Source organism: Amphibalanus amphitrite, unplaced genomic scaffold (assembly GCF_019059575.1).
Source record: "Amphibalanus amphitrite isolate SeventyFive unplaced genomic scaffold, NRLGWU_Aamphi_draft 001074F_arrow, whole genome shotgun sequence".
NCBI classification, from domain to species: domain Eukaryota; kingdom Metazoa; phylum Arthropoda; class Thecostraca; order Balanomorpha; family Balanidae; genus Amphibalanus; species Amphibalanus amphitrite.
Window position 1 is genome coordinate 77,948 of NW_024882568.1, and position 26,361 is coordinate 104,308.

A 26,361-nucleotide genomic window follows, 5' to 3' on the forward strand; every position below is an offset into this window, starting at 1 on the left:
CTCCTGCGGTTTCGAACACGCCTGTTAGGTGGCTTCTGATGCTCGTCGAGGTCGGAATTTCCAAATACGCGTGGTGCGTCGGGCCGCGCGCTCTGACTTCGGCCAAGAAAAATGCGTCAGCTGATCATTGTCATTTCTGCCACTTGCGTGTGGTGAAATGGGGTCATAACTTATAAGACGGCTTTTTCATATCAATTATTTTACATAAAATCATATTTCAAACCATAAATAATGTTCGACAGCCAAATAAAAGAAACAATACCAATACGGGCTTACAGTTTAAGGCTCGACATTGTGTTGTCTACGATTAGACAGCTGATAACTCATTCCCGTACGTCGTATGGTCGTAACACTATAATGACCTTTGCTTATTGTCACAAGTGCGCCGCATTCGCGATTGTTGCCCGACGCCTGTTTGCAGGTGAGCCCACTACAGTTGTTATACATATCTAAAAACCGAAAAACTTTTAGGCGAAAAAGGCACTATTCCAGGCCCATTTTTGATTTTTTTTTGCGATATTAGGTAAAAACAGAAGCTTCTTATCCTAGGAAAAATAAAATGGGAAATCTTTCAAAGGTGGCACACTACCTTTAAGGTGATTATAAGGAGACGTGAACAATTTGTGTCATATTCAAGTGCGATCCAAATTAGACGCATGTCACAGTCGTGAGCACAGATGCAAGGACAAATTGCACAATGAACATGAATGCTGAGTAATAGTCTCGATACGCTATTTTCGTTGTGTGACGTCCAGACAAGTCACCGGTTCTATGCCAGTGTGCCAGCGGCCAGCCATGGTCTATTATTACCAAGAAAAGACGGGCATCAAACTGTGCCATTGTGTGCACGGCAGCGGCCTGGGTGGCATTCATGCTGTTTACCGGGTAGCATGAAGTTTATTGACCCGTGCTGCAAGCTGGCAGGTTTCTGTGTCGCACACGTCATACCCCACCCCTCCCCGTCACCCGAACCCCGTGCCCCTATTCCTGAATATTGAGGCCACCCATCTGTAACGTTCGTGCCATGCATCAAAGTCTCACACCTCGTCGAAACTCTCTCTGACTAGTATCGGCACTGGCTTCAGCAGTGTTTAAGTAGCTGTTCGGAGGACGACTTCCACAGTTCAGACCGATGCATTACAGCCAATTTCTTTCGTTTTTTTTTTTTTGTGTCGGGTCGGCCAATTGTTCCACGGCGGGGTCGATGGCACGGCTAGACCGACGTCGGCGCCTCCGGTGCCGTCGCCACGTTCCACGACGGCCACCCTCCCCCCTCCCCCCCCCGGTCCCCCATGGTGCGCTTACAGCACCGGCCGCGACATGCTATTGAATAAGACAGACCATGGCCTGTCAGGTGGGTGGCGAGGTCTCAAGTAGCGGCTGAGAGTGAGGTGACCATCGCGGGGCCGCCCTGAGCTGAGATTGTTTGCGAAACGTTCTGCCATGATGCACTCCAAAAAACGTTCTGCACTGTGAATAGTAACACCTTTTACGTGCCGTTCTTTTACGTTTTACGTGTCTGAAGCGATTTCCTGGAGTCGACCGATGTCATTTGTCATGGCCTGACCTGCGAATATGTTCAGCGTTTTTAGATCAGTCACGATCGAATCTTACAAGGTTCAATCCCCACAGGGTTGTGATTGCATATGGGATAGCGATTTTGTTTTTTGTCTTGCCTCTTGGAGTAACGGACTATAATCTTCCTGATGCCATAGCAATGTGCATTGTCCAGCTTCTCATGAAGCTAGAACAGAATTAATGCAAAGAGTGATGCTGACACGCCTAAAATCGATTCGGTTTCAAAGTCATGCAGATCAAAATGATCCATCAGACTGACTGCTTAGACACATGGTTTTCCTGCTCGTATTAACCTACCTGTTTAGTGGTTCGTATTTAGCGTAGCCCTTCGATCCGTTTGGCCGCTCGAATCCGGTATGCAAGCCCTACCCAGTCAACTTCCTCTATAGATCGTCCACTACCGTTTTCTGGCATTTCATTCCGATGAATTTCCAGTCCACGTGATTGCAGTGCTGTTGATTGATGACATGAGCGTCCAATCACTGTGTTCAGTCTCAGTTCCTGACTGTGGGCATTGTACTAGTCCCTTTATTGACGTGTGTTTGATGAGGCCGTGTAGTTACGGCGCAATCATTACCGATTGATGATGTTAAACGATACAGGCGCCGGTGTGCGGTGCTTAATGATATTGCAGTCGCTTGTCGAGGCAGAACATCAGAGAAACAATCATCGAGCGGAAAATCAATGTCTGATTGGCCGCGATTCTTTCAGCTAGGGATGTTTATCGTCTCTTCTGAACATCAATCACAATATCTTTTCAGTTTATTTTCCAAGCAAGTCTGAGAGGCCTCTACAAACCACTAAATGATCTCAATCTATCCCCACCCACACTCGATACGCCTATCGCGCCCACAAATGCCGACGCTGTGCGTCGTATACTTTTTATGACCGCACTCCCGTCTAGGATTGCGCGTCGGTCCGTCCCTCCCGTCCATCAGCCCTGACATCCCTGTGACGGCGCGCCCTGGCCGTCTCCGGGTCATCATGCGGCCCTCTCTACCCACATTCACTTCCCTCCTCTCCATCTTTGGTCATTCGACAGCCGCTGGCACTGGCCGGCCGGCCCTCCAGCGCGTATCGACGATCTCTGCGGTCGCGACGGCGGCTCGTAAAGTCGGCAGCGACGGCGACCGATCGGGCGCGGAGCGTCGAAACCGACCAACTTGAGACGTTACTGGCCGCACTTGGGAGACGAGTTGGGAGGAGTCGCGGGCCTGAGATACGGCCAGACGCGGGGAGACGAGCGATACCAGCGAGAAGTGAGGAGACGGGCGATAGGCGGCTGACAGATGGGAGTCTGAGAAACGTTACGGCGGAGTAGAAATATGCGTCCAGATAAAGGGAAATTGATGGCACTTATAAATACGTGTTTGAGTGACACTTGAAATGCCGAGCTTCGAGAAAACACATGTAAAAGAACGTTTTGGTAAAATGGAGATGAATAGGAGAATGGGAAGAGAGAGCGATAAAGAGACAATGTAGAGAAAAGAGAGAAGAGAGAAAGAGAGAGAGAAAGAGAGAGAGAGAGAGGGGAGAGAGAGAGAGAGAGAGAGAGAGAGAGAGAGAGAGTGAGAGAGAGACCACGATCGGAACTGCTGACGCCGATCAAGGTGACAGGGAAGAGGGGAGCTCGGCTCTCCGTCCACACACATTTCCTGCTCTGACAGCAGATCGGCGCAGGGGCGGCGATACGCCAGAGGAGCCGCGACAGAGGGCGAGGCAGCGCAGCGATAGAGAGTGAGGAAGGGCAGCGATAGAGAGTGAGGAAGCGCAGTGATGAGAGTGAGTAAGCGCAGCCAGATGGCCAAGCTCCGGGGCGGCCGGACAGATGGACAGACGGGACAGACGGGACAGCGGAATGGGTGGAGACGGATAGAGGACAGATAGCTAGACAGATAGCTGGACAATTGCGGGGCAGTCTGGCAGATCGGCCGGGCTGAGGCTGAGGCCGGGTCAGTCCTCTCACAGCGTGCCTGCTCCCCAGAGAGGAACGGGGCACGATTTGTGTCGATCGTCGAGAGGCCCGCAGAGACATGTGGCCATGAATGAGGTTTGTGGCTCGGCGCTAACACTTCTCCGTCCTCCCATAGAAGTGATTTGCAGAAACTTTGTCCTGGCCTCAGTAGCGCCTAAGCCGCGCTGTGTCCGATAAAGGGATTCCCGTTTTACTCGGGCATTGGCTCGGCTGGAAATCTGACGCTGTATTTCGGCTCACAAGCGGCCTGCAGAGGTCTTCAGGACGATATTGCTGTTGGTTATGGTGCGTCCTGAATTGTCCCGGCCCGAATTTAGAGGAGGATATATAAGAAAGCCGCCTCATTTTCTCTGACTAATGAGAGGCCGCCTTGTTGCCGCCCGGACGGCAGTGGAGCAGAGCTGGAGGGCCAAGGCTGATGACGCTACGAAAAAGAAAGTTTGATGACGTTTGCTATGGATGACGCTTGGCTGCAAGCGGCACCGGTCGTCGTGATGAGATACAAAGGGTGCTTTTAAACAAAGAAAAGTTTGTTTTTTGATGCTGGGAGCATGTTATTTTAGTACCACCACAGTAGTTTACATGTGAAAGGCTTGCAGTTTGATGTTCCATGGCCACTAAAGATAAGAAGATTGTTTGCCGGTTGAACTACAGGATTCTCAAATTCGCAACATCAGTCAGTCAAGAAGCTGAGATAGCAAGCATAAAGTTAGGGTCCACAGTCAATGTATCTTCCCCTACCCTTAGACTTTTTTCTCTCTTTCCCCTATCTCTCTCTCTCTCTCTCTCTCTCTCTCTCTCTCTCTCTCTCTCTCTCTCTCTCTCTCTCTCTCTCTCTCTCTCTCTCTCTCTCTCTCCTCTCCCTCCTCTCCCTCACCTCTCCTCTCCCCCTTTCTCTCTCTCACTCTCACTCTCTCTCTCTCTCTCTCTCTCTCTCTCTCTCTCTCTCTCTCTATATATATATATCTCTCCCTTTCTTGTTGACCATATCGGACCACCCGTTCCTATAAAAAAAACTGCCCCACGGCTCACTAATTCCTCAACACCCCACTTCCCAGTCCCATCCCCACCTGATTATTTACTTCCAAAAGATCCTGTGCTCCCCGTGCCATTTCCCACATGACCCTTTTTTCCGAAGCAGTCCTCTTTTTTTCTGGCTGAACTCTCTCCCTTGAGGGTCTCACATCTGACCCCGGACTGGCCCACCCCCTGACCTCCCTCCCCCCCGACCTCTGCCGTCGCGGCATGCGCGATGACGGCACCTGTCACCCTGTTTGTTTTCGCTCGTTATCGGTAGTCGTCGGCGACTGACGGGGTCACCAGAAGGTGTTTATCCATTGCTCCGTATTTAGCCGACGTCGGTGCCCGCGAGACAAAGCTTGGCCGCCGCCCATTACCAGCCCGGCCGCATTGTGACAGGTCAAGGTGTGTTGGAGCGCTCAGTGAACGGGCGAAAACACTGCTGCACCATTCGTCTGGTTATTTATTGTCGCTGTTTTGTCGTGAACACGAGTAAAAAAATGTTACAACTTTGTTTGCTTGCAATCAACGCTGCGATGTCATTAGACGTTATTTGAACCTTTTAACGGTCACATATTTTTATATGGATATTGAGAAAACTTCAGGGGCAGTATATATATTTTCCTTCAAATTATTGAGTTCTTTGTACAAAGCCGCTCTGTCACCAAATGCAGGCTGGACACTGCAAAACTCTTTTTAGGTGCTTGCTGTCGGTAGAGTCAAAACTAGTGATGTCAATTACAGAAAATCAGAATACCGATACCAAACCAAATACCAACCAAAACCGGGGGGAAATACCGAAACCGAACCAACTTTGAAAGATGAGGAAAATACCAACTTTTTACCAATTTCTTAGCCTCTTATACATTAGTAAGGGTTCATAATACCAACAAAATACCAAACACTTTAGGATTGAAATACCAAATAGTTTAGTCTCGACTCAGGTGTGGTCACAAATACACGGCCCGAGCTGGGCCAACAGAAGAAGTGAAAGTGATTTGGTGATTCAGTTTTTGGGCCCACTCCGGACTCGGGATCGATTACCGGGTGGGATGACGGAGCCGGTCTACGGTCTACGGTCCGGCGCGGCGATGGCCGAGTCGGGGGCCGGGACGGAGCCGGACGCCGCCGCCGTCGACATTGACCGGCTGGTGGACGCCGTCGTCGCCCGTTTGACGGCGGCAGGCGTCGGGGCGGAGGCGGCTGCTCCAGTCGTTAAGGAGGAGGAGCCGGAGGTGGTAGAGGATGCGCCTACTTCTCCGTCGCGGGCACAGCGGCAGCTGTGGCTGGCGGAGCTCCGCCGACAGCTCGATGTTCCCGCCGCGACGTTCGGCACCCGCGAGCAGGAGGAGGTCAGAGGTCTCCTGATCATCGGGGAAGGCGGCGGCCCGCCCCCGGACCATTCCCACTGGTTCTGGGGCCGTGTGCGGCTCTTCCTGATTGTCGCCCACGAAGGCTGGGGAGCGGCCGTGCGCGACGCTCGGTCGTCCGACATGGAGCGGCTGGGTATTCACCTGAGCCGAGATGTCGTCCAGCCGCCGGCCGCCGCGCGGCCTCAGCCGCCCCCGCCGCCGCCGCCGGCCTCTGCACCGGCCTCCAGGTGGCGTGGGCGGCCGTCCCGTCCGTCCGGCCTGCGAGTGCCGCCCAGGGGCGCCGCGCCGCCGGCCGCGTCGCGACGTTAGAATTCGGACGGCGCTGCGGGCGGTGGGGACGACGGTCTCGGCTCCCCTCTCCGGTCTCCTGCCGCCCGCAGACTCTCCAGCTCTGCCCACTGCTGGAGAGAGTACCTCGGCTGCCCTGCTGGAGTGTGGCGCCGCGGCCACAGGTGGCGCTGCTGGTGGAGGTTCGTGCGACGTCGACCTGGGACTGCTGCCGCCGTCGTCGCCGTTGTTGCTGGTGCCGCCGCTGCCGCCGCCGCTGCCGCCGCCGCCGCCGCTGCCGGCGCCGCTGCCGGCGGAGCGGTTTCTGGCGGCGGGGGGCGCTGGCTGTGCCCTCGGGGCGCTGCTGGGGCTCCTTGAGCGGGCGGCTCCTCAGAGTGGTGGTGGGTCGGCTCCGTCTGCGCCGGCCGACCGGGGTGCGGCGTGGGCGGCGTCGCCGTTTTCCGGCGACGGGCGGCGCCGCGTGTCGAGTGGGGCCAGAGTGCGGCCGCCGGTGTCGGTGCAAGTGAGGCCAGACTATTACGTGCGCCATCATCGGGTACACAGTGTTCTGGCTCGAGGCCTCAAGTTACGAGTGCCTTCTGTGGTGCCGCCGATCTGGCGGACGGCTCCTCGGTCTGCGCTGATGGACGCGGCGGTGCATTCGTTTGTGTCTGCGGGGGTTTTGCGGCCGGGGAACCCGCTGGCTTGCTACCGTCTTTTCCCGGTTGCGAAATCTGAGTCGGTTGCGCGTTTGGTATACGATCTGTCTGATTTGACTCCACTATTGTCGGCCCGTCCATGCAATTTGCCTTCTATTGACAGAGCGTTAGATTTATCGTCTCAGGGTTTTGTATGGGCGATTAAGATTGATTTGCGCGATGGCTTTTACCATATTCCGTTATGTCCGAGCACGCAACGTAACTTTGGGGTATTATATGATAATCATACATATTTGTTTACGAGATTGCCGATGGGTTATAAACATGCGCCTGCTGAGATGCAGCATTTTTCTTGTGTCACTGTTAAACTGGTGGAGGAGCGTTTTCCTGGTGTTCGCGGCGTTGTGTATTTAGATGATTTTCTGTTTCTTGCTCGGGACTCTGCATCCCTCGGTGGTATTGTTCGGTTTTTGACGGATGTGGGCTTATGCATTAATTTTGAGAAATCTATATTGTCACCGGTGTCGAGCATTGTATTTTTGGGGGTTGAGCTGAATTTGCGCGAAAGTTCGGCGCGGGTGCGACGCGATGTTTTGCTACCCCTTCGTACGGCGGTAGCTGAGTGCTGTCCGTCTTGGCCGTTGACGGTGCGACATCGTCTGGCGGGTTATGTTAATTTTGTAAGGCCTCTATTTAAGCTGCCTCTCGAGGTTGTGGCGGCGGTCAGGGACGGAGACTGTGCCGCGTGCGCTGCCATTGTGCCGTATTTGGCCGATGATGTGGTTTGGCGGTGGCAAGATCGATGTGCGTGGTCCGAGGCGCATGACCGTTCGGTTTTTGTCGACGCCACTCCGTTTTGTATTGGTATCGTGCGCCCGGGCTGCGCCCCAATTTCGGCGAGATTTCGGTTCGCCCTTCCGATTTATGTTGCGGAATATGTAGCGGCTTTGGTGGCGGTTTATTTAATGTGCGCGGGCACTGCTCCGTTTACAGTGCATACGGATAATTTAGGTGTTAGATATAATTTAGACAAAGGAAGGTGTCCTAGGCCGTGGCTTCCTATTTTATTACTTTTGTTCTCTAGGCGTAATTTTTCAGTTCGTTATATCGCTTCCAGTAGTAACCCCGCCGATGCGCCGTCACGTGACCTCGGCCTGTGACCTGGCGCGATCAGCCGATCGCTGTCCGCCAATGAGAGGCATTCGCGCCAAAGGGGTGACCAATCGGATGCAGCGCCATGTGGCGTGATATGTGACTGTTCACTTTGTGCTTGGCTGTCGGTTTAGTCTCGACTCAGGTGTGGTCACAAATACACGGCCCGAGCTGGGCCAACAGTCTGCGTAGGCAGAACTTTTTTTTTACTTCTTCTGTTGGCCCAGCTCGGGCCGTGTATTTGTGACCACACCTGAGTCGAGACTAAACCGACAGCCAAGCACAAAGTGAACAGTCACATATCACGCCACATGGCGCTGCATCCGATTGGTCACCCCTTTGGCGCGAATGCCTCTCATTGGCGGACAGCGATCGGCTGATCGCGCCAGGTCACAGGCCGAGGTCACGTGACGGCGCATCGGCGGGGTTACTACTGGAAGCGATATAACGAACTGAAAAATTACGCCTAGAGAACAAAAGTAATAAAATAGGAAGCCACGGCCTAGGACACCTTCCTTTGTCTAAATTATATCTAACACCTAAATTATCCGTATGCACTGTAAACGGAGCAGTGCCCGCGCACATTAAATAAACCGCCACCAAAGCCGCTACATATTCCGCAACATAAATCGGAAGGGCGAACCGAAATCTCGCCGAAATTGGGGCGCAGCCCGGGCGCACGATACCAATACAAAACGGAGTGGCGTCGACAAAAACCGAACGGTCATGCGCCTCGGACCACGCACATCGATCTTGCCACCGCCAAACCACATCATCGGCCAAATACGGCACAATGGCAGCGCACGCGGCACAGTCTCCGTCCCTGACCGCCGCCACAACCTCGAGAGGCAGCTTAAATAGAGGCCTTACAAAATTAACATAACCCGCCAGACGATGTCGCACCGTCAACGGCCAAGACGGACAGCACTCAGCTACCGCCGTACGAAGGGGTAGCAAAACATCGCGTCGCACCCGCGCCGAACTTTCGCGCAAATTCAGCTCAACCCCCAAAAATACAATGCTCGACACCGGTGACAATATAGATTTCTCAAAATTAATGCATAAGCCCACATCCGTCAAAAACCGAACAATACCACCGAGGGATGCAGAGTCCCGAGCAAGAAACAGAAAATCATCTAAATACACAACGCCGCGAACACCAGGAAAACGCTCCTCCACCAGTTTAACAGTGACACAAGAAAAATGCTGCATCTCAGCAGGCGCATGTTTATAACCCATCGGCAATCTCGTAAACAAATATGTATGATTATCATATAATACCCCAAAGTTACGTTGCGTGCTCGGACATAACGGAATATGGTAAAAGCCATCGCGCAAATCAATCTTAATCGCCCATACAAAACCCTGAGACGATAAATCTAACGCTCTGTCAATAGAAGGCAAATTGCATGGACGGGCCGACAATAGTGGAGTCAAATCAGACAGATCGTATACCAAACGCGCAACCGACTCAGATTTCGCAACCGGGAAAAGACGGTAGCAAGCCAGCGGGTTCCCCGGCCGCAAAACCCCCGCAGACACAAACGAATGCACCGCCGCGTCCATCAGCGCAGACCGAGGAGTCGTCCGCCAGATCGGCGGCACCACAGAAGGCACTCGTAACTTGAGGCCTCGAGCCAGAACACTGTGTACCCGATGATGGCGCACGTAATAGTCTGGCCTCACTTGCACCGACACCGGCGGCCGCACTCTGGCCCCACTCGACACGCGGCGCCGCCCGTCGCCGGAAAACGGCGACGCCGCCCACGCCGCACCCCGGTCGGCCGGCGCAGACGGAGCCGACCCACCACCACTCTGAGGAGCCGCCCGCTCAAGGAGCCCCAGCAGCGCCCCGAGGGCACAGCCAGCGCCCCCCGCCGCCAGAAACCGCTCCGCCGGCAGCGGCGCCGGCAGCGGCGGCGGCGGCGGCAGCGGCGGCGGCAGCGGCGGCACCAGCAACAACGGCGACGACGGCGGCAGCAGTCCCAGGTCGACGTCGCACGAACCTCCACCAGCAGCGCCACCTGTGGCCGCGGCGCCACACTCCAGCAGGGCAGCCGAGGTACTCTCTCCAGCAGTGGGCAGAGCTGGAGAGTCTGCGGGCGGCAGGAGACCGGAGAGGGGAGCCGAGACCGTCGTCCCCACCGCCCGCAGCGCCGTCCGAATTCTAACGTCGCGACGCGGCCGGCGGCGCGGCGCCCCTGGGCGGCACTCGCAGGCCGGACGGACGGGACGGCCGCCCACGCCACCTGGAGGCCGGTGCAGAGGCCGGCGGCGGCGGCGGGGGCGGCTGAGGCCGCGCGGCGGCCGGCGGCTGGACGACATCTCGGCTCAGGTGAATACCCAGCCGCTCCATGTCGGACGACCGAGCGTCGCGCACGGCCGCTCCCCAGCCTTCGTGGGCGACAATCAGGAAGAGCCGCACACGGCCCCAGAACCAGTGGGAATGGTCCGGGGGCGGGCCGCCGCCTTCCCCGATGATCAGGAGACCTCTGACCTCCTCCTGCTCGCGGGTGCCGAACGTCGCGGCGGGAACATCGAGCTGTCGGCGGAGCTCCGCCAGCCACAGCTGCCGCTGTGCCCGCGACGGAGAAGTAGGCGCATCCTCTACCACCTCCGGCTCCTCCTCCTTAACGACTGGAGCAGCCGCCTCCGCCCCGACGCCTGCCGCCGTCAAACGGGCGACGACGGCGTCCACCAGCCGGTCAATGTCGACGGCGGCGGCGTCCGGCTCCGTCCCGGCCCCCGACTCGGCCATCGCCGCGCCGGACCGTAGACGGCGCGGCTCCGTCATCCCACCCGGTAATCGATCCCGAGTCCGGAGTGGGCCCAAAAACTGAATCACCAAATCACTTTCACTTCTTCACTTCTACCGGCGCGGCGATGGCCGAGTCGGGGGCCGGGACGGAGCCGGACGCCGCCGCCGTCGACATTGACCGGCTGGTGGACGCCGTCGTCGCCCGTTTGACGGCGGCAGGCGTCGGGGCGGAGGCGGCTGCTCCAGTCGTTAAGGAGGAGGAGCCGGAGGTGGTAGAGGATGCGCCTACTTCTCCGTCGCGGGCACAGCGGCAGCTGTGGCTGGCGGAGCTCCGCCGACAGCTCGATGTTCCCGCCGCGACGTTCGGCACCCGCGAGCAGGAGGAGGTCAGAGGTCTCCTGATCATCGGGGAAGGCGGCGGCCCGCCCCCGGACCATTCCCACTGGTTCTGGGGCCGTGTGCGGCTCTTCCTGATTGTCGCCCACGAAGGCTGGGGAGCGGCCGTGCGCGACGCTCGGTCGTCCGACATGGAGCGGCTGGGTATTCACCTGAGCCGAGATGTCGTCCAGCCGCCGGCCGCCGCGCGGCCTCAGCCGCCCCCGCCGCCGCCGCCGGCCTCTGCACCGGCCTCCAGGTGGCGTGGGCGGCCGTCCCGTCCGTCCGGCCTGCGAGTGCCGCCCAGGGGCGCCGCGCCGCCGGCCGCGTCGCGACGTTAGAATTCGGACGGCGCTGCGGGCGGTGGGGACGACGGTCTCGGCTCCCCTCTCCGGTCTCCTGCCGCCCGCAGACTCTCCAGCTCTGCCCACTGCTGGAGAGAGTACCTCGGCTGCCCTGCTGGAGTGTGGCGCCGCGGCCACAGGTGGCGCTGCTGGTGGAGGTTCGTGCGACGTCGACCTGGGACTGCTGCCGCCGTCGTCGCCGTTGTTGCTGGTGCCGCCGCTGCCGCCGCCGCTGCCGCCGCCGCCGCCGCTGCCGGCGCCGCTGCCGGCGGAGCGGTTTCTGGCGGCGGGGGGCGCTGGCTGTGCCCTCGGGGCGCTGCTGGGGCTCCTTGAGCGGGCGGCTCCTCAGAGTGGTGGTGGGTCGGCTCCGTCTGCGCCGGCCGACCGGGGTGCGGCGTGGGCGGCGTCGCCGTTTTCCGGCGACGGGCGGCGCCGCGTGTCGAGTGGGGCCAGAGTGCGGCCGCCGGTGTCGGTGCAAGTGAGGCCAGACTATTACGTGCGCCATCATCGGGTACACAGTGTTCTGGCTCGAGGCCTCAAGTTACGAGTGCCTTCTGTGGTGCCGCCGATCTGGCGGACGACTCCTCGGTCTGCGCTGATGGACGCGGCGGTGCATTCGTTTGTGTCTGCGGGGGTTTTGCGGCCGGGGAACCCGCTGGCTTGCTACCGTCTTTTCCCGGTTGCGAAATCTGAGTCGGTTGCGCGTTTGGTATACGATCTGTCTGATTTGACTCCACTATTGTCGGCCCGTCCATGCAATTTGCCTTCTATTGACAGAGCGTTAGATTTATCGTCTCAGGGTTTTGTATGGGCGATTAAGATTGATTTGCGCGATGGCTTTTACCATATTCCGTTATGTCCGAGCACGCAACGTAACTTTGGGGTATTATATGATAATCATACATATTTGTTTACGAGATTGCCGATGGGTTATAAACATGCGCCTGCTGAGATGCAGCATTTTTCTTGTGTCACTGTTAAAACTGGTGGAGGAGCGTTTTCCTGGTGTTCGCGGCGTTGTGTATTTAGATGATTTTCTGTTTCTTGCTCGGGACTCTGCATCCCTCGGTGGTATTGTTCGGTTTTTGACGGATGTGGGCTTATGCATTAATTTTGAGAAATCTATATTGTCACCGGTGTCGAGCATTGTATTTTTGGGGGTTGAGCTGAATTTGCGCGAGAGTTCGGCGCGGGTGCGACGCGATGTTTTGCTACCCCTTCGTACGGCGGTAGCTGAGTGCTGTCCGTCTTGGCCGTCGACGGTGCGACATCGTCTGGCGGGTTATGTTAATTTTGTAAGGCCTCTATTTAAGCTGCCTCTCGAGGTTGTGGCGGCGGTCAGGGACGGAGACTGTGCCGCGTGCGCTGCCATTGTGCCGTATTTGGCCGATGATGTGGTTTGGCGGTGGCAAGATCGATGTGCGTGGTCCGAGGCGCATGACCGTTCGGTTTTTGTCGACGCCACTCCGTTTTGTATTGGTATCGTGCGCCCGGGCTGCGCCCCAATTTCGGCGAGATTTCGGTTCGCCCTTCCGATTTATGTTGCGGAATATGTAGCGGCTTTGGTGGCGGTTTATTTAATGTGCGCGGGCACTGCTCCGTTTACAGTGCATACGGATAATTTAGGTGTTAGATATAATTTAGACAAAGGAAGGTGTCCTAGGCCGTGGCTTCCTATTTTATTACTTTTGTTCTCTAGGCGTAATTTTTCAGTTCGTTATATCGCTTCCAGTAGTAACCCCGCCGATGCGCCGTCACGTGACCTCGGCCTGTGACCTGGCGCGATCAGCCACAAGTTGGTATCGGTTTGGTATCGGTATACCAAAAAGTTGGTATCCGATTGACATCTCTAGTCAAAACTCCTTCAGGGTTGTTGTTGATGTTTGTTTCGTCAATTAAATCCTTGTGCCAATATCAATCAACACACGTTCATACTTATGCATAGCTAATAAAATATTGATCACGGTGCGTTGTAGGTAAATGGCGGCGGGTTCAGGTGTCTCGATTCACGCAGTCATTAATTAACTCTGAATAGCCGAATAGATGAACGTCGTGGATAAATGGCTGACAAGTTCCATTATGCCTTGACGGTCTTGAAACTGGTGCGCTATATATTACCGCGAATTTTCTCTGAACGGTGTAAAGTTTGCACATTTAACATGCGGGAGCAGTGTACATTAATGAGGTCCGAAGATAACCAGAACTTGAGTTTATTTAATCTTTTAGACTAACTGGCACCCGCGCTTAATCATGAAAGATGTATGATATTATTTATATAGTATATAGGCACTGCGAAATGTATCAAAGGGTCTCTCTATGCCCACCGTTCATGGCCTTCATAGCCCCTGTATTCCAGACAGTGTAACGACCTGAGACGGCGTTTCGTCCAATGTGTTTGCGCACGAATCGGGACACGAGAATCGACCCCATTCGTTGCCTGTCTCAGCATCGATAAAGCCAGCCGTCTGTATGTCTGTCTGCTCGGGCGCGGAAGCGGTGCTTCACGGCCACAGCCGCTGCTGCTACTGACACTCCCACTTGTTCCCCGGCTGTTAATTCGGCGGCTCCTCGACAGCTGCAATGGATTGCGACGGATTCCGAGCTCTGTTTGCTGGCGCCACCATTGATCTGTGTTCGCCCAATTACCCAGTCGGTAACGGGCCCAGTTCCGAGGCTGGGCGAGCTCTTCCACACCGCGCCCGCGCTGGGGAGGAGAGGGTAGCTCGGCAGACGGCCTGGGGGCCGGGGAAACTCCATAGCGGGGATCCTCAGCCTGGAGTGTTTGCCGCCACCAGCTCGAGCCTCATCAGGGCCAAGTCAATCAGCTAGCTTTCCACACCGACCACAAACAGTGACCTCCCCTACAGACACCCTGCCACGCGTTCTGCCACGCGCTCCGCCGCGCGCCGCCCACGCGTGCTCCCGTGGTAGTAAACGTGCGTTCCGCCACCGGCCAGATGCCCTTTATTATGTATAGCGTCATCTCCGTGGTAAAATGAAATCTGCGCGCGTTGTGACAGAAATGCTTAGCTCCAAACGCAATCGCGGACGTGACTGTATGGGGGCAATTTATATAGCAGGTATTTTAAAGGTAGCTTTGCGGTGAATTTGTATCGGCTCGTCTTCAGAGGAAACATATTTGTTGTAATTTTAGGTAAACGTTCTAACGAGCATGTTAACGTTTATTTGTGGAATCAGGAATTAGGATTACATAAAAGATGGTTTCAACTAAAAAGGAAAGAAATGTATGTTGGTTGCAGATTGTAGCGGTGAAAACTTTCTCAATGATATATCAAGTAACAGTCGCCGTGCCAAATAAATAAAAGCATAAATTCGTTTTATACCACCTTCTGATCGTGTCCGTGGCGACCTTCCAGCACATGGCGCAGTGCAGTGACATTCCGTATTTCTTCGTGCCCCACATTTGTCCCAATGTTATCCGCAGGCCGCGGAGCGCTGGCTTCCGGCTGCCGCGGAGGAGACGCGGTGCCGTCCGCATGCCAAACAGGCCCGAGTTGCCGACGAGCCGGCTCAGAAATCAGACCCGGTGCGTGTCGGGCTGACACAGCGCCGGAACCAGCCCGGACCGCGGCCACAGAGAAATCACAACCGTAATGAGAGACGCTATTCGAAACGGGCTGCGGCAGAGCTCCGTAACGAAAACAAAGCCGAAAACATCAGATCAAAATGAAAAAAGTACAAATTAAGGTATGGTAAAACACCTTAATTGAACAAGAATGTGGGAACTCGTGGCCAAAAGCAGAACAGGAACTCATAAATGCATTTATTTCATCCATTATTTTCCAATAGCGTGCCTCCTGCATAATTTCCTTACGGTCGGCATATCACAGTGCTATGCCCAAGATAGATGTTTTTATACGACTCGCTTGCCTGATGACCTGACAGCTTTATTTCTTTTGATACTGACCCCGCCGTAGATGATTTCCTTTGCAGTAAACCTAATGCATTCAAACGAGCTATTCAGCCGAGTTTGTTCTAGAAATGCCCAAAGAACGTGAAGAATGAGTGATGCTGCGATGACGTTTTAGGACTTCCATTCAGAAAACAACAATAAAGCTGACTACAAACCGGCGCCAGACGTCTGCCGCTTTAGTCAAGCTGATTCCACGAACATGTTCGCATCATTGATTCGAGCTACAACCCGACCAACTTATTCATAGAATGTCCTGTAGCTCAGCTACCAGAGCGTTGGACTCCCGGTAGTGACAGTCCGGGTTCGAGTCGCTCCGGCGCTTGATATTATGAGATTCCTGACTGGAATGGTCTGTGGTTGGTGGGAGCAGCCGCAGCCAGTTGAGTGGGATGGACCGTGTCTGGGTTTGATGGGCACGCCTAGCTTTCGCATCAGTAAATTTTCACGTTACCCGAAATTGCGCGATCGGACGATATAGGGCTCGAGTCCTACGCAACAACCTCTGCTTAGCTTTGGCTTCGGCTTTGTCAATTCGTCAATTTAGACATTCAAACTAGATTTATAAGACAAAAATGTAATACGTTGTTGCACCACCAATTTGCGACCAATGTAGCGCATCGACTTATGTGATAAGTGCTCGTATTGCTATAGCAATAGTGCATCTTATGTTGGCTAGCCTGCTTTCTTCATTCTTCATGTTACCTGGCTAATCCCAATCTTGACTTAGCGTAAAGGTAATAGTGTCTTTCTTCGTGGCCCATTCGTTTTTTGGCGCATAAGCCGCATTCTGTTTTAGTCAGTTTGAATCGTCCGTTTCGGCTCGTTTGCTGACATTGCGCTTTACGCAATGTCTTTACGCTGCAGCGCTGAAGAAAGGCCATCTCGCATGGGTGACAGCCGTTCAGCGCTCGATACTGAGCTGCGAGTGGAATTGTGCGGGACGTGTGGGTCGAGCCAAGATACCTATAAGAAACAGGTAGGTCCGATGTTTTGAGTAAAGCCCAGTAAAGCCCTGGTGACGTCACTGACATTTCTTATATGGAGAATTTCGCCCATAAGGAAAATATTTTACATACGGAAATTTGTATTTCATTAGGAAAAAATACATTCTTTCAATTTCATCATGAAACTTATATAATTTAATTAAAAAACTTGAAATCCTTTGAGTGCTTGTCCCAACCCCTGCTATACCTTTGGTCACGTGACTTCCATGATAAACTTTGCATTTTGCAATGTTATGACTTAAACAGAAGCAATAAATGTTACAAGCGTATTATTTATGATGTTTTAGGCAGCAATCGTGTAATAACATCCTTGAATTATATACATTCTGCTTAAAAGAGGTCACGTGATGTTACCAGATTGTGCTCGGACAGCATCTTCTTGAACTTCGATTTTGAGTACTTTTTACCTTCATTGAGTCCTAATAACGGACGTTTTTAGTTATAAAATGAAGCAATGAATCTATTGAGGGCAAAATTTAATCATTTTTGCACTTTCAAGCCGGGCTATCCTGGCATGAACTTCGGCCGGTTTGTGTGTGAAGCCTATGGTGAAGGGAAAACTTCACGCCCGGCTGACGTCACAGACCTCGGCTACCAAATCGTGTCCGGTGGGGGTCGGGTCGAGCTAGCCTGGAGCTGAAGCTGGACTGAACAAAGACGGGGCTGGACTGCGCCAGCTGCAATGGTCTGACTAATATGGCCCGGTTTCGGTGGAATGTATTGAGCTGACCCAAGCCGTGACTCGACTAGGCTCAAATACTGTGCGCTCGCTGGTTCGTAGCACATTTTACGTAAGCCATTGGTCCTGCATTATGCTATTTAGAGAAAGCCACAAAAAGCAATGTTGCAATTTTTGTCGCTTAACAAAATGTTAAGCTTGCCATGTGTCAAGACAATACGAGTACATGGCGTTTTTGAAGAGCGCCATTGTTATTGACCATTGCAACACATCGCAATGGTCGCCAAGGAATGGAGCATCTACATTCAGCAAAGACTTCGGTGCAGAAGAAATATGTTCCGATTTAATGATTTTAGTTCGCCATCTTCCACCAATATCAGTGCTGATGATCTACACGCCAATTAACCGGAAACACGCGCGCTCGTTCATCAGAGTTCAGCACGAGAACAAATTGCGAGCTCAATTGGTAGTACAGCCACTCCAATATATCACTGTATTCGAACCGCACTACCATGCCACACTCTACCGCTCTTTCTGTATCCTGTCCTCTTCGGCCCTTTCACATTCTAACTTCGTAAAGATTGTGAGGGAAAAATACAATGTAAAGTAAGCAAATGCATAAACGATGATAAACAATGAACATTCCTACAATCCACATATGTAGGTCTTTTTAAAAATAGCTTAGGTTAGTTTAGTCAGAATGCCATCAATGGGCATGAGCGACTTGATAAAAAAGTCACATGAATAACACTAGGTATGCAAATTCCTAGCTATCATGGCTCAAAGGCAGAGCGTTAGGTAAATTGTTCTAGTTCAGTGTGCTAAGACTATATTAGTCAGATTAAAGTACGAGATTTCCGATGGAAGGTAGAATTCCGCTGCTGCAGTGATATTAGTAGGGTAGACCGGGGCAAGTCGCCCCGCCGAGGTAAAACGCCTCACCGATGTTTCTCGGAACTGGCAAGGTTCTGGGGAAACATCCTCTCTTCTATAAAACGTGCACTATACGATCATTATATGAGCAGACTGGAAAGAAATTGCGATGACGCTTTAGGGAGATATAGCCAAAAATGTGTTTTTGGAGTGATTTTTATGTTTTTTTTTGTCAGATTATGCATCATGGCGTTCTTTTATCGTCCACATCAGGTTAACGACTTTTATGTATTTTGAACGACTATTGTCTAACGCTTATAATGCCGCGTTGGTTCGTGTTAAATCATGTCTTCCTGGAGTGCAAGGCGTTGTTCTCTGACCGAACTACGTGATGGGGTAAAACGCCCCAGTAGGTCGCGGGGCAAAAAGCCCCATGGGGCGTTTTACCTCATGTGTTGTTCGGACTACCCACTTCCTAATGTTCGGTAGCTGGCGAACGGCATGTTTCTATGCATTTATATGTACTTTTCTCAGCAACTGGATGGCAAAGGAAGTATTTTGTTAACATTTGCATTGCAATAATTTATTATTTGGCCTTCTGAGGCAGGTGAAAAAACTGCTCACACAATAGTGTCGTAGCTGAACACCTGATAGGATGGAAGGTGCTAACTTCAGTGCCGTGCCTCCCAAGGTCTGACGGACCTCTCATATAAGCTTTAGTCAACTAGCATGTTTAATCTTTAATCTAGAGTATGGGGCTTCTTGCCCCAGGCCGTGGGGCGTTTTGCCCTGGGGTTGGGGCAAAACGCCCTATTTGCAGTTGCTTCACAAATCACTTCCTAGCTGGGAGTCCGATCATAAGTGAATGAATTTGAGGGGTGGAATTTAAAGTAAAATGTCCAAAGAACGCATTGAGCACAAATTTGGCCTTCCAGGTGAAGTGGGACAAAAGTTATGTAGCAAAATAAATTATCTGGGGCGTCTTGCCCCAGGCTACCCTATTGCTTCAGTGAATTTCTTGGAGCTTCCACATTTGTCGCCGTAGGACCGTTCTGCAACCTTGACAAAAGTTTGCCGCTGTGTCTCGACTTTTGACTGATATCCTTTTAGCAACGAAGAAAAGTGGGAAGCTCTGGCACGCCAACTAAAAACTGAAACTGGCTCAGCTCTGCTGTAAAGATTCCCGTTAGGGCGGCCCGACTAGCGGGACAGCCGGGGGGTCAGAGTGGGAGTGGGAGGGATCAGGAGGAGGGGTAGGAGGCAGGGGGGCGGGGTCCGTCCGGCGGCAGGCATTAGCGCCTCTGGAGCCGGACGTCTCTTTGTCGCTCTGCGGGAGACGGGCAGCATGATGGGTGCCTTTGTCACTGGAGGCGGAAGGCGGGATCCAGGGCGGGCCAGCGTCGCAGAAAACGGTGTGGGTGCATTCGGCGGAGACGCTCCGTCACCGACTGACGCGCGCGGCACCGAGAAAAGAACCAGGGACGCGAAAAATGGACATGGCTGGGAGAGCGACATGAGCAAAACAAATGGCTGCCGTCATAACACCAAAAGTTATTGCCAGCGGTGTTTTATTACGGAGATGATATTGCAACCCGGATGTCTCTCACGACGATATCTTTTCAGCTACAAATTACACTTAAAACGTTTCGAATTCAAGCATGAATTACACCGACTGAGCAGCGAGGCCTGGTGCCTTGGGCTGGCTGGTCCATTCCCTTTCGATGAAGCCTGGCTTTGCTCTTTGTGATAATGTTGTATGCTGGACGATGGAGCACAGTGGCACTAACCCCACACCCCCTTCTCCCCCAGGAGCTGGTGGCGACGGCGCCCAACCAGCGCAACTGGCGCGGCATCATCCTTGCCCTGCTGGTCATCACGTTCATCATCTCCATGATCGTGGTGTCGGTGGTGGTGCTGACCCCGGACGACACGCGCACCCCCATCACCGGCAGCAGGTTCACCCTGGAGGACATTGTCAGCGGCGACTTCAAGGTCAACCCCTTCAACGGCTCGTGGCTCTCAGGTGAGATGTGGGACTGTGGTCAGTCCGTGGGAGGTGTGTTAACTGCTAGGTTATCTGCTTTCATGCATGATATGGAGCAGCTTGGCTTTTATACTATATGGCGCATCTGAAGTTGCGGAGGATGTTTGTAGTCTTTTTTACTATAGTGCAATTTTCCAGTTCCCACTTGTGTGTGGCATAACGGTTCCAGTTATCATTTTAACATTTTGCAAATGACCGTCGTTTCCAGTTAAAGAGTACTGCACTGCACCCACTTTGTTTTCGTTCTAGAGAATGTTTGTTCTAAATCTCCCAAACAACCCATGCCCCTTCAACCGCGCCGAGGCGCTTTTTCTGCTGTACGGTAGTTTCGTGTGGTAGTCCCTATCTTTACGAGACCACAATAACCGAAATCGAGCTGCGGTCGCTGTCGCCACTCCTCAGGGAGACGCGCTCTGCACCGGAACACTGGATCACAGCCCGCGCGCGAGCCCTGCGCGGCCAGCAAACATGTTTGTCCTCGCCCCGAGGATTTATGGACGCTCTAATTGCGCCTTTGACGCGCCTGTTAGGGATGTGTCCGCTCCGCAAACAATGCTGAAGTGAATACAGTGAATTATTGTTTTTGTTGGATGATAAGCTGAGCTGTTCAGAAGTAGCACATTTGACGCTATATTCAAAGTGGGGATGTACAGTGGTACACCCATTTCCTCCCAGTGTTCAACTTACTTTTGGAGGCAGCGTTTCCAAGTATTAAACACTAATACAGAGTATCATTTTATATCAGCTTCATCCTGTCAAGAGTTCAGTCTCCAATTGCTGCTTCTGACTTTGCCAATTGTCAGTTAATTTCATTGGCTCTTGCCAAACAATGCGGCCTTGTTTTTTTTTGTGAATATATGAAACGCTTCCTACCTACCTCTGTATTTCAGTATTCCTTACTCATGCATGTAGTCGGCTATGTGTCTGAACATTGTTGTTTGTTGTTTTTCCGGCTCAGCTCTAACGTCATTTTGCCAGCTAATAGCCCTGTGACTTGTCCTTTCCAGACCACGAGCTGGTGTACCGTGACATGTGGGGCGGCCTGTCCGTTCTCAACTGCGAGTCGATGGCCGTTCGCCTGCTCGTCAGCAACGTCACATTCGTAAGTACATTTCAGAATAATCTGAACGCAACGATCGCTCCCCGATCTCGCTCGTGCGCGACGAACCTGGGAGGTATACTGTGCCGGATGGCGCTGTGCACTGCGGGACAGTCTAACTAGGCTGTGGTCGTGGAAATCCGTCGACGGCTCTGGTGGGCCGACAGCCGCAGCGGACCGCACTGCGGTCAAAGAGCAAAAGTGGTTTGGTAAGACTACACAACTTCTTTGTTAAATTTCTTCCTTGTAGCCATTGCTCAGCGCTAAAAAAAAAGAGCGTGCCATGGAAAGCCGACTCGTGGCACATCATTCTGGATTCCCTGTCTAAAGAATGCGCTGCATGAAAGTCGTGATAGCCCTAGCTACAACTTTTGAAGGCCTGAAGCAAAAAGTTCTTCCTCTTTTCCAAAGTGAGGTGCGTCGATGAGCGACATAAGTGCAAAACAGTTGCATTGACAGCACTGATAAGTTTTAAATCAAAACTTGCAGTTCTGCTGTTGCTACCCTCTCATAGGATATCCTGGGGAGAGGCAGCTGGTGCCCTTGATCACACCATATCGGTTGGTGACACCCGCTGGCGAAGGTTGGCGGCGATGGTGTCCATGATAGGCCATCCGTCAGACGGAGCTGCCTGGACCGACGGCAGGGTCCCTCCTCTGCCAGCCACCACAGACACGCCGCCACACACACACAAACGCTCGGCGACCGACGTACCCATATTGGACGTATGAGTCGTCAGTTTCAGAAAAATGTATCAGGATTTGCTTCGGTTTTATGTAGACACCTCGTCATTCACTTTTCCTCTTTCATTTATTCAGTGTCATAAACAATTATTTGGCATGGATAAAAACAATCTTACAATACGCCTCATGTTCTGCAAAAGGACGTTTGTACGTGACGTTTGACGTCATTTTGTTCAACACGTTTGTAATATGACGAAGATATTGCCTCGTTCAAATTCTGTTCGACACACTGATGCGCCGTCTGCTGTATAACTAATGTCTCTCGGCGTGTCGTTGTTTCAGCGTCAGCACAAAGTGCGTCACTACTGGGTCTCCTCGGACCAGCAGTACGTCCTGCTGGCCCACGACGTCCGACAGGTCAGTGCGTGAACCCGGTGACCTTTGCACGTGACCTCTGTGACCTTAGGGCGTGACCCTTTTGAGCCCGATATAGTTAGTTTACACTTATTTACGTGACCCCAGAGGGCCCTGGTAACCTTTTCTACGTGAACCCGGTGACATTCGACCCGCATTCTGACCGATTTATTATTGTCGTCAACAAACGACAAGGAATATTCCTGACTTAGTCTCATAGCTCATATGAAATCGCACATATATCCATCAATTGTACTTTAAAGTAGTACTTGCAAGTTGCATGTTGCAGTAACTTCCAGTAACTTTAGTAGAATGTGACAACAGCGACCATTGACAGTGTCCATGACGGTCTGACCCCTCGCACTACCCATCCCCTCTGTTGTTTGACGCGGACGATCTGACGAGTGCCGTGACCGGCACCGTCAGCCAATTTCGGCACGACCTCCTGTCCGTCGGCCTCCGGTAATGGAGTGACTAGTGATTAACCCAAGGGGCAGCTGACGTGATAGAGGTGCGCCCTTCCCCCTGGAGACGCGTGTACGATTATAGCGGTATCAGAGCATCGCTGCAGTGAGGTGCATTGCGGTACAGGGAGCATCACTGCGGTGAGGTCTATTACAGGTACAATAAAATAAAGCTTCGCTAATGTGCAGTGAATTACTTTACCGAAATCGGTAGTTGGTATCTGGCATTAGGGTGGACTGCGCTCAATTAAGCCTGTAGTATGGTTGAGAAATGAGCAGTGCGGTTTGGCCCTCTCCAGTCGAGCTGCCCTCTTATCTAGTCTATTGGCGGCGGACATTTGCCCGCTCGCGGGTCGGTTATTTGGCCGAGAAGTTGCCGCGTTTTGGCCAGCTGCCGCCGAGTTGAGTGATGGTTCGTCGGGCACAGCGCTCCGCAATGAGCCAGTTCGCTGATATTCTGCGGTCGGGTCGGCTGTGGATCCGAGTCAGACCCTGCCCGGAATTAGGGGAGAGTGGGGCAATGGCGACACCATAAGCATTTTGCTCAATAGCTTAGCTATTTGAAGTTATTTTATGGTGATTTTGACTGTGGTTATAGCCAAAGGAATAGGCTTTCAGATAACACCCAGTTTTAGCATCTCAGATCACTGATGACAGATTCAGAGCCTACGCGAAAATGTGGTGAAAAATGGAGGTGCAAAAAAGCGAGGGGTAATGCCGGCCACTAAGTGCAATAGCACAAAAAGTCGAAATATCGTCACTGGTATTCATCCTTAAACCGTTCTTTCGATGGAAATTTAAGTGAGAATTAAGAAACGACAACTGTATTCAGCAGTTAAAGGGACCCTCCCACCTTAACATTAGTTTTGAGTTGAGATAGCCAAGTTTGCGGCCAGGCTCAGAAACCACCATTTATCCTGGTCGCAACCCCCGCAGCTTTATGGTGTTCAAGAAATTTCTTCCCTTTACTTGCAGGGTGGGACCAGCGTGGTCCCTATCTCTTAACCATTACGGGAATCTGATGACGTCATCAGGCTTTCGAACGTCCGATAAATGTTTGACTAAAACGTTTTGTAGCACGCGGTGGTATATGCTGCTTTGCGCGCAACAAATGCCGCACTTTCAAATAAAGTCGCTAGGAACAGCGGAGATCCCAAAAAGTAAACAAAAGTAAAAGTCTAATATCTTGAAAACCGGTGAATATTTTTCGATGAAATTTGGTAGATATTCGTTTTTGCTCTTTATGAACCGAGCGACATCACTTTCACGCCAATTCATTAACTTTTTTGAAGGTGGGAGGGTCCCTTTAAAGGGACCCTCCCACCTTCAAAAAAGTTTATGAATTGGCATGAAAGTGATGTCGCTCGGTTCAGAAAGAGCGAAAACGAATATCTACCAAATTTCACCGAAAAATATTCACCGGTTTTCAAGATATTAGACTTTTACTTTTGTTTACTTTTTTGGGATCTCCGCTGTTTCTAGCGACTTTATTTTAGAAGTGCGGCGTTTGCGGCTGATGTTGCGCGCAAATAGCATATACCACCGCGTGCTACAAAACGTTTTAGTCAAACATTTAAAAATCGTTAGATATCTGCGCTGACGTCACACATTCAGAGGGGTATTCTTAAGCATTAACCCCTCTGAATCAAAATGCTGCAATTTTGAAATTCAATATTTCCGAATTAAGACATTTCTCGATGTTGTGAGTGCCGAAACCGGTAATTGTGAGCCAGGGACCCCATTTTGGCTATCTCAACTAAAATCTAATGTTAAGGTGGGAGGGTCCCTTTAACAGTGGACTGCACTGCAACACAACATTGCACTCGCTGCAACACAACAGCGCGGCGCCAACAGAGCAGCAAACTAACACAACCGTAAACAGCAAGCAAACTAACACAGCCGTAAACACAGCAACCCGAAACGTTGAGCTTTAACGACAGAAGTCGCAAACAAAACCGCGTGGAGTCATTCCGGACACGTGTCCGGTATTACCCCGAGGTCAACTTTATTTTAAGAAAGCAGGCAGCAGTCAAAGGTATTGTGTCGCAAACGCCTCACATCCAGCAGTCGCCTAAGAAAGGCTTAATTGAAGGTCATTGCAAAGCAGCACTTCTGAAAATGCGTTAACACATTTCACTGTCAGCAAATAGATGCAACAAAAATTAAAAATCAGATACGAAAAACACATTTAACGCTATAAAAATGAAAATAATGGAGCTACCGTGATAAACTTGCACCACGTGCTAGAATGGCGTTCAACTGAAATGTAAACAACATCAGCTGATTAGTGATGGACAAAGTACTCACTAGAGATGGGTGGCCGGCATTACCCACCGTCCGCCATTGCCCCGCTCTCCCCTAAATCAATATTTTGTCGGAATAGGTGCCCATCTGCTATTGACTATGACACTTGAAATCCATTGAGTAATATACACATTTCTATCGCAAATTTATTCAAGAATGATTTGTCATTGCATTATTACCAAGACAGTGATAATTCAATATTTACTGAGGCCTCGCGGGCCGGTATCCCTATATGCAAATTGTGGATTTAATCACGAGTTGCATTGAACAGCGTGGATTTATATTGCGTGACAAAAGCACCATGCTTTTATCTTACTGCACAAGCGTATTTTTTGTAAGACAAGGGGTCATGTCTAGAAGCCAGATGTTACCGGCTCATATTGCGCCGCGGTTTTTTGTTTCTGTTTTCCTTCTTCTTCCCGTTATATTTCTGTCGTCCCTGTGCTGCGCGATCTATTGACAGCGCGCACGGAATTTCGTGCGTCCCGCTGTCGCCACGAAGCTCACGCGAAGACGTCTGGTGGTGTGGTGGGGGGGGGGGGGGGCGGAGGGGGGGGGGCTGGAGGGTTGTCCATCCACGACATGGTCATTGGGAGACGTCGGCTCTCCACTGGTGTGTGCTAGTGATTAGCATTGCAACTCTTTGCTGTAGCAATTCTTAGTCACAAGAGCATAAACAGATAATGCTAAATCATATGAAATGTCTTTTATGATTCTAATTCATTTTGCTGTAAAGCGTCTGAATTTGCATGTTTCTACTTTTTCAGAAATTCCGACATTCATACCTGGCCAAGTACACGATTTACGACGTTGCGAGAGGGTGAGTAGACTGAATTTCTCGTCATTTGACGCTGTTAGGAACGTAGCTTATGATATAAAAAGTGTAACACACTTAGACAAAAACGATGACAAAAGAATGATACCACGCAGTAGCACATATATTACGTAAGTCATTCCACCACCAAATTTTGCATATAACTATGTTGCATGTCAATTGTTGTTTGAAACGATATACAATAAGAAATTCTTCCTCGTGATCATATGGCACCATATTACTTGTTTTAGATCCTCTACACCAATTGATACTTTTAGTTTCCGATTGAATATCGCTCACCACAACACACAATAATCAGTCGGGTGTCTGAGGACCTTGGACTAATATTAGAATTAATTAATACAATCAGCTGTGCTGATATGTTCAGATTGTGCCCATCTGTCGCGCGGTGCCCCCTATGTCGCCCCTCCCGCACCCGGTCAAAAGCCGTGAAGACCCATCCAGCCGGCTGTCAACGGAGAAGTGGGCCGCCGGATATGCTATCGTTCGCGCCATGATAAACGATCTGTTTCACTGACGATGAAGGA

At 51.9% G+C, this 26,361-nt stretch overlaps 1 protein-coding gene across 4 annotated transcripts in view; it reads left to right on the plus strand.

Annotated features, from left to right (window-relative positions):
- The window catches only part of LOC122369806 (inactive dipeptidyl peptidase 10-like), a 121,129-nt gene that overhangs the window by 72,794 nt on the left and 21,974 nt on the right, over positions 1–26,361 (plus strand). For all 4 annotated transcript variants that reach the window (XM_043344824.1, XM_043344827.1, XM_043344828.1 and 1 more), the window contains exons 2-5: positions 19,801–20,014; positions 21,043–21,137; positions 22,160–22,234; positions 25,767–25,819. In XM_043344824.1, coding sequence (XP_043200759.1) covers positions 19,801–20,014; positions 21,043–21,137; positions 22,160–22,234; positions 25,767–25,819 — 437 coding nt within the window. The remainder of the gene's footprint in view (positions 1–19,800; positions 20,015–21,042; positions 21,138–22,159; positions 22,235–25,766; positions 25,820–26,361) is intronic.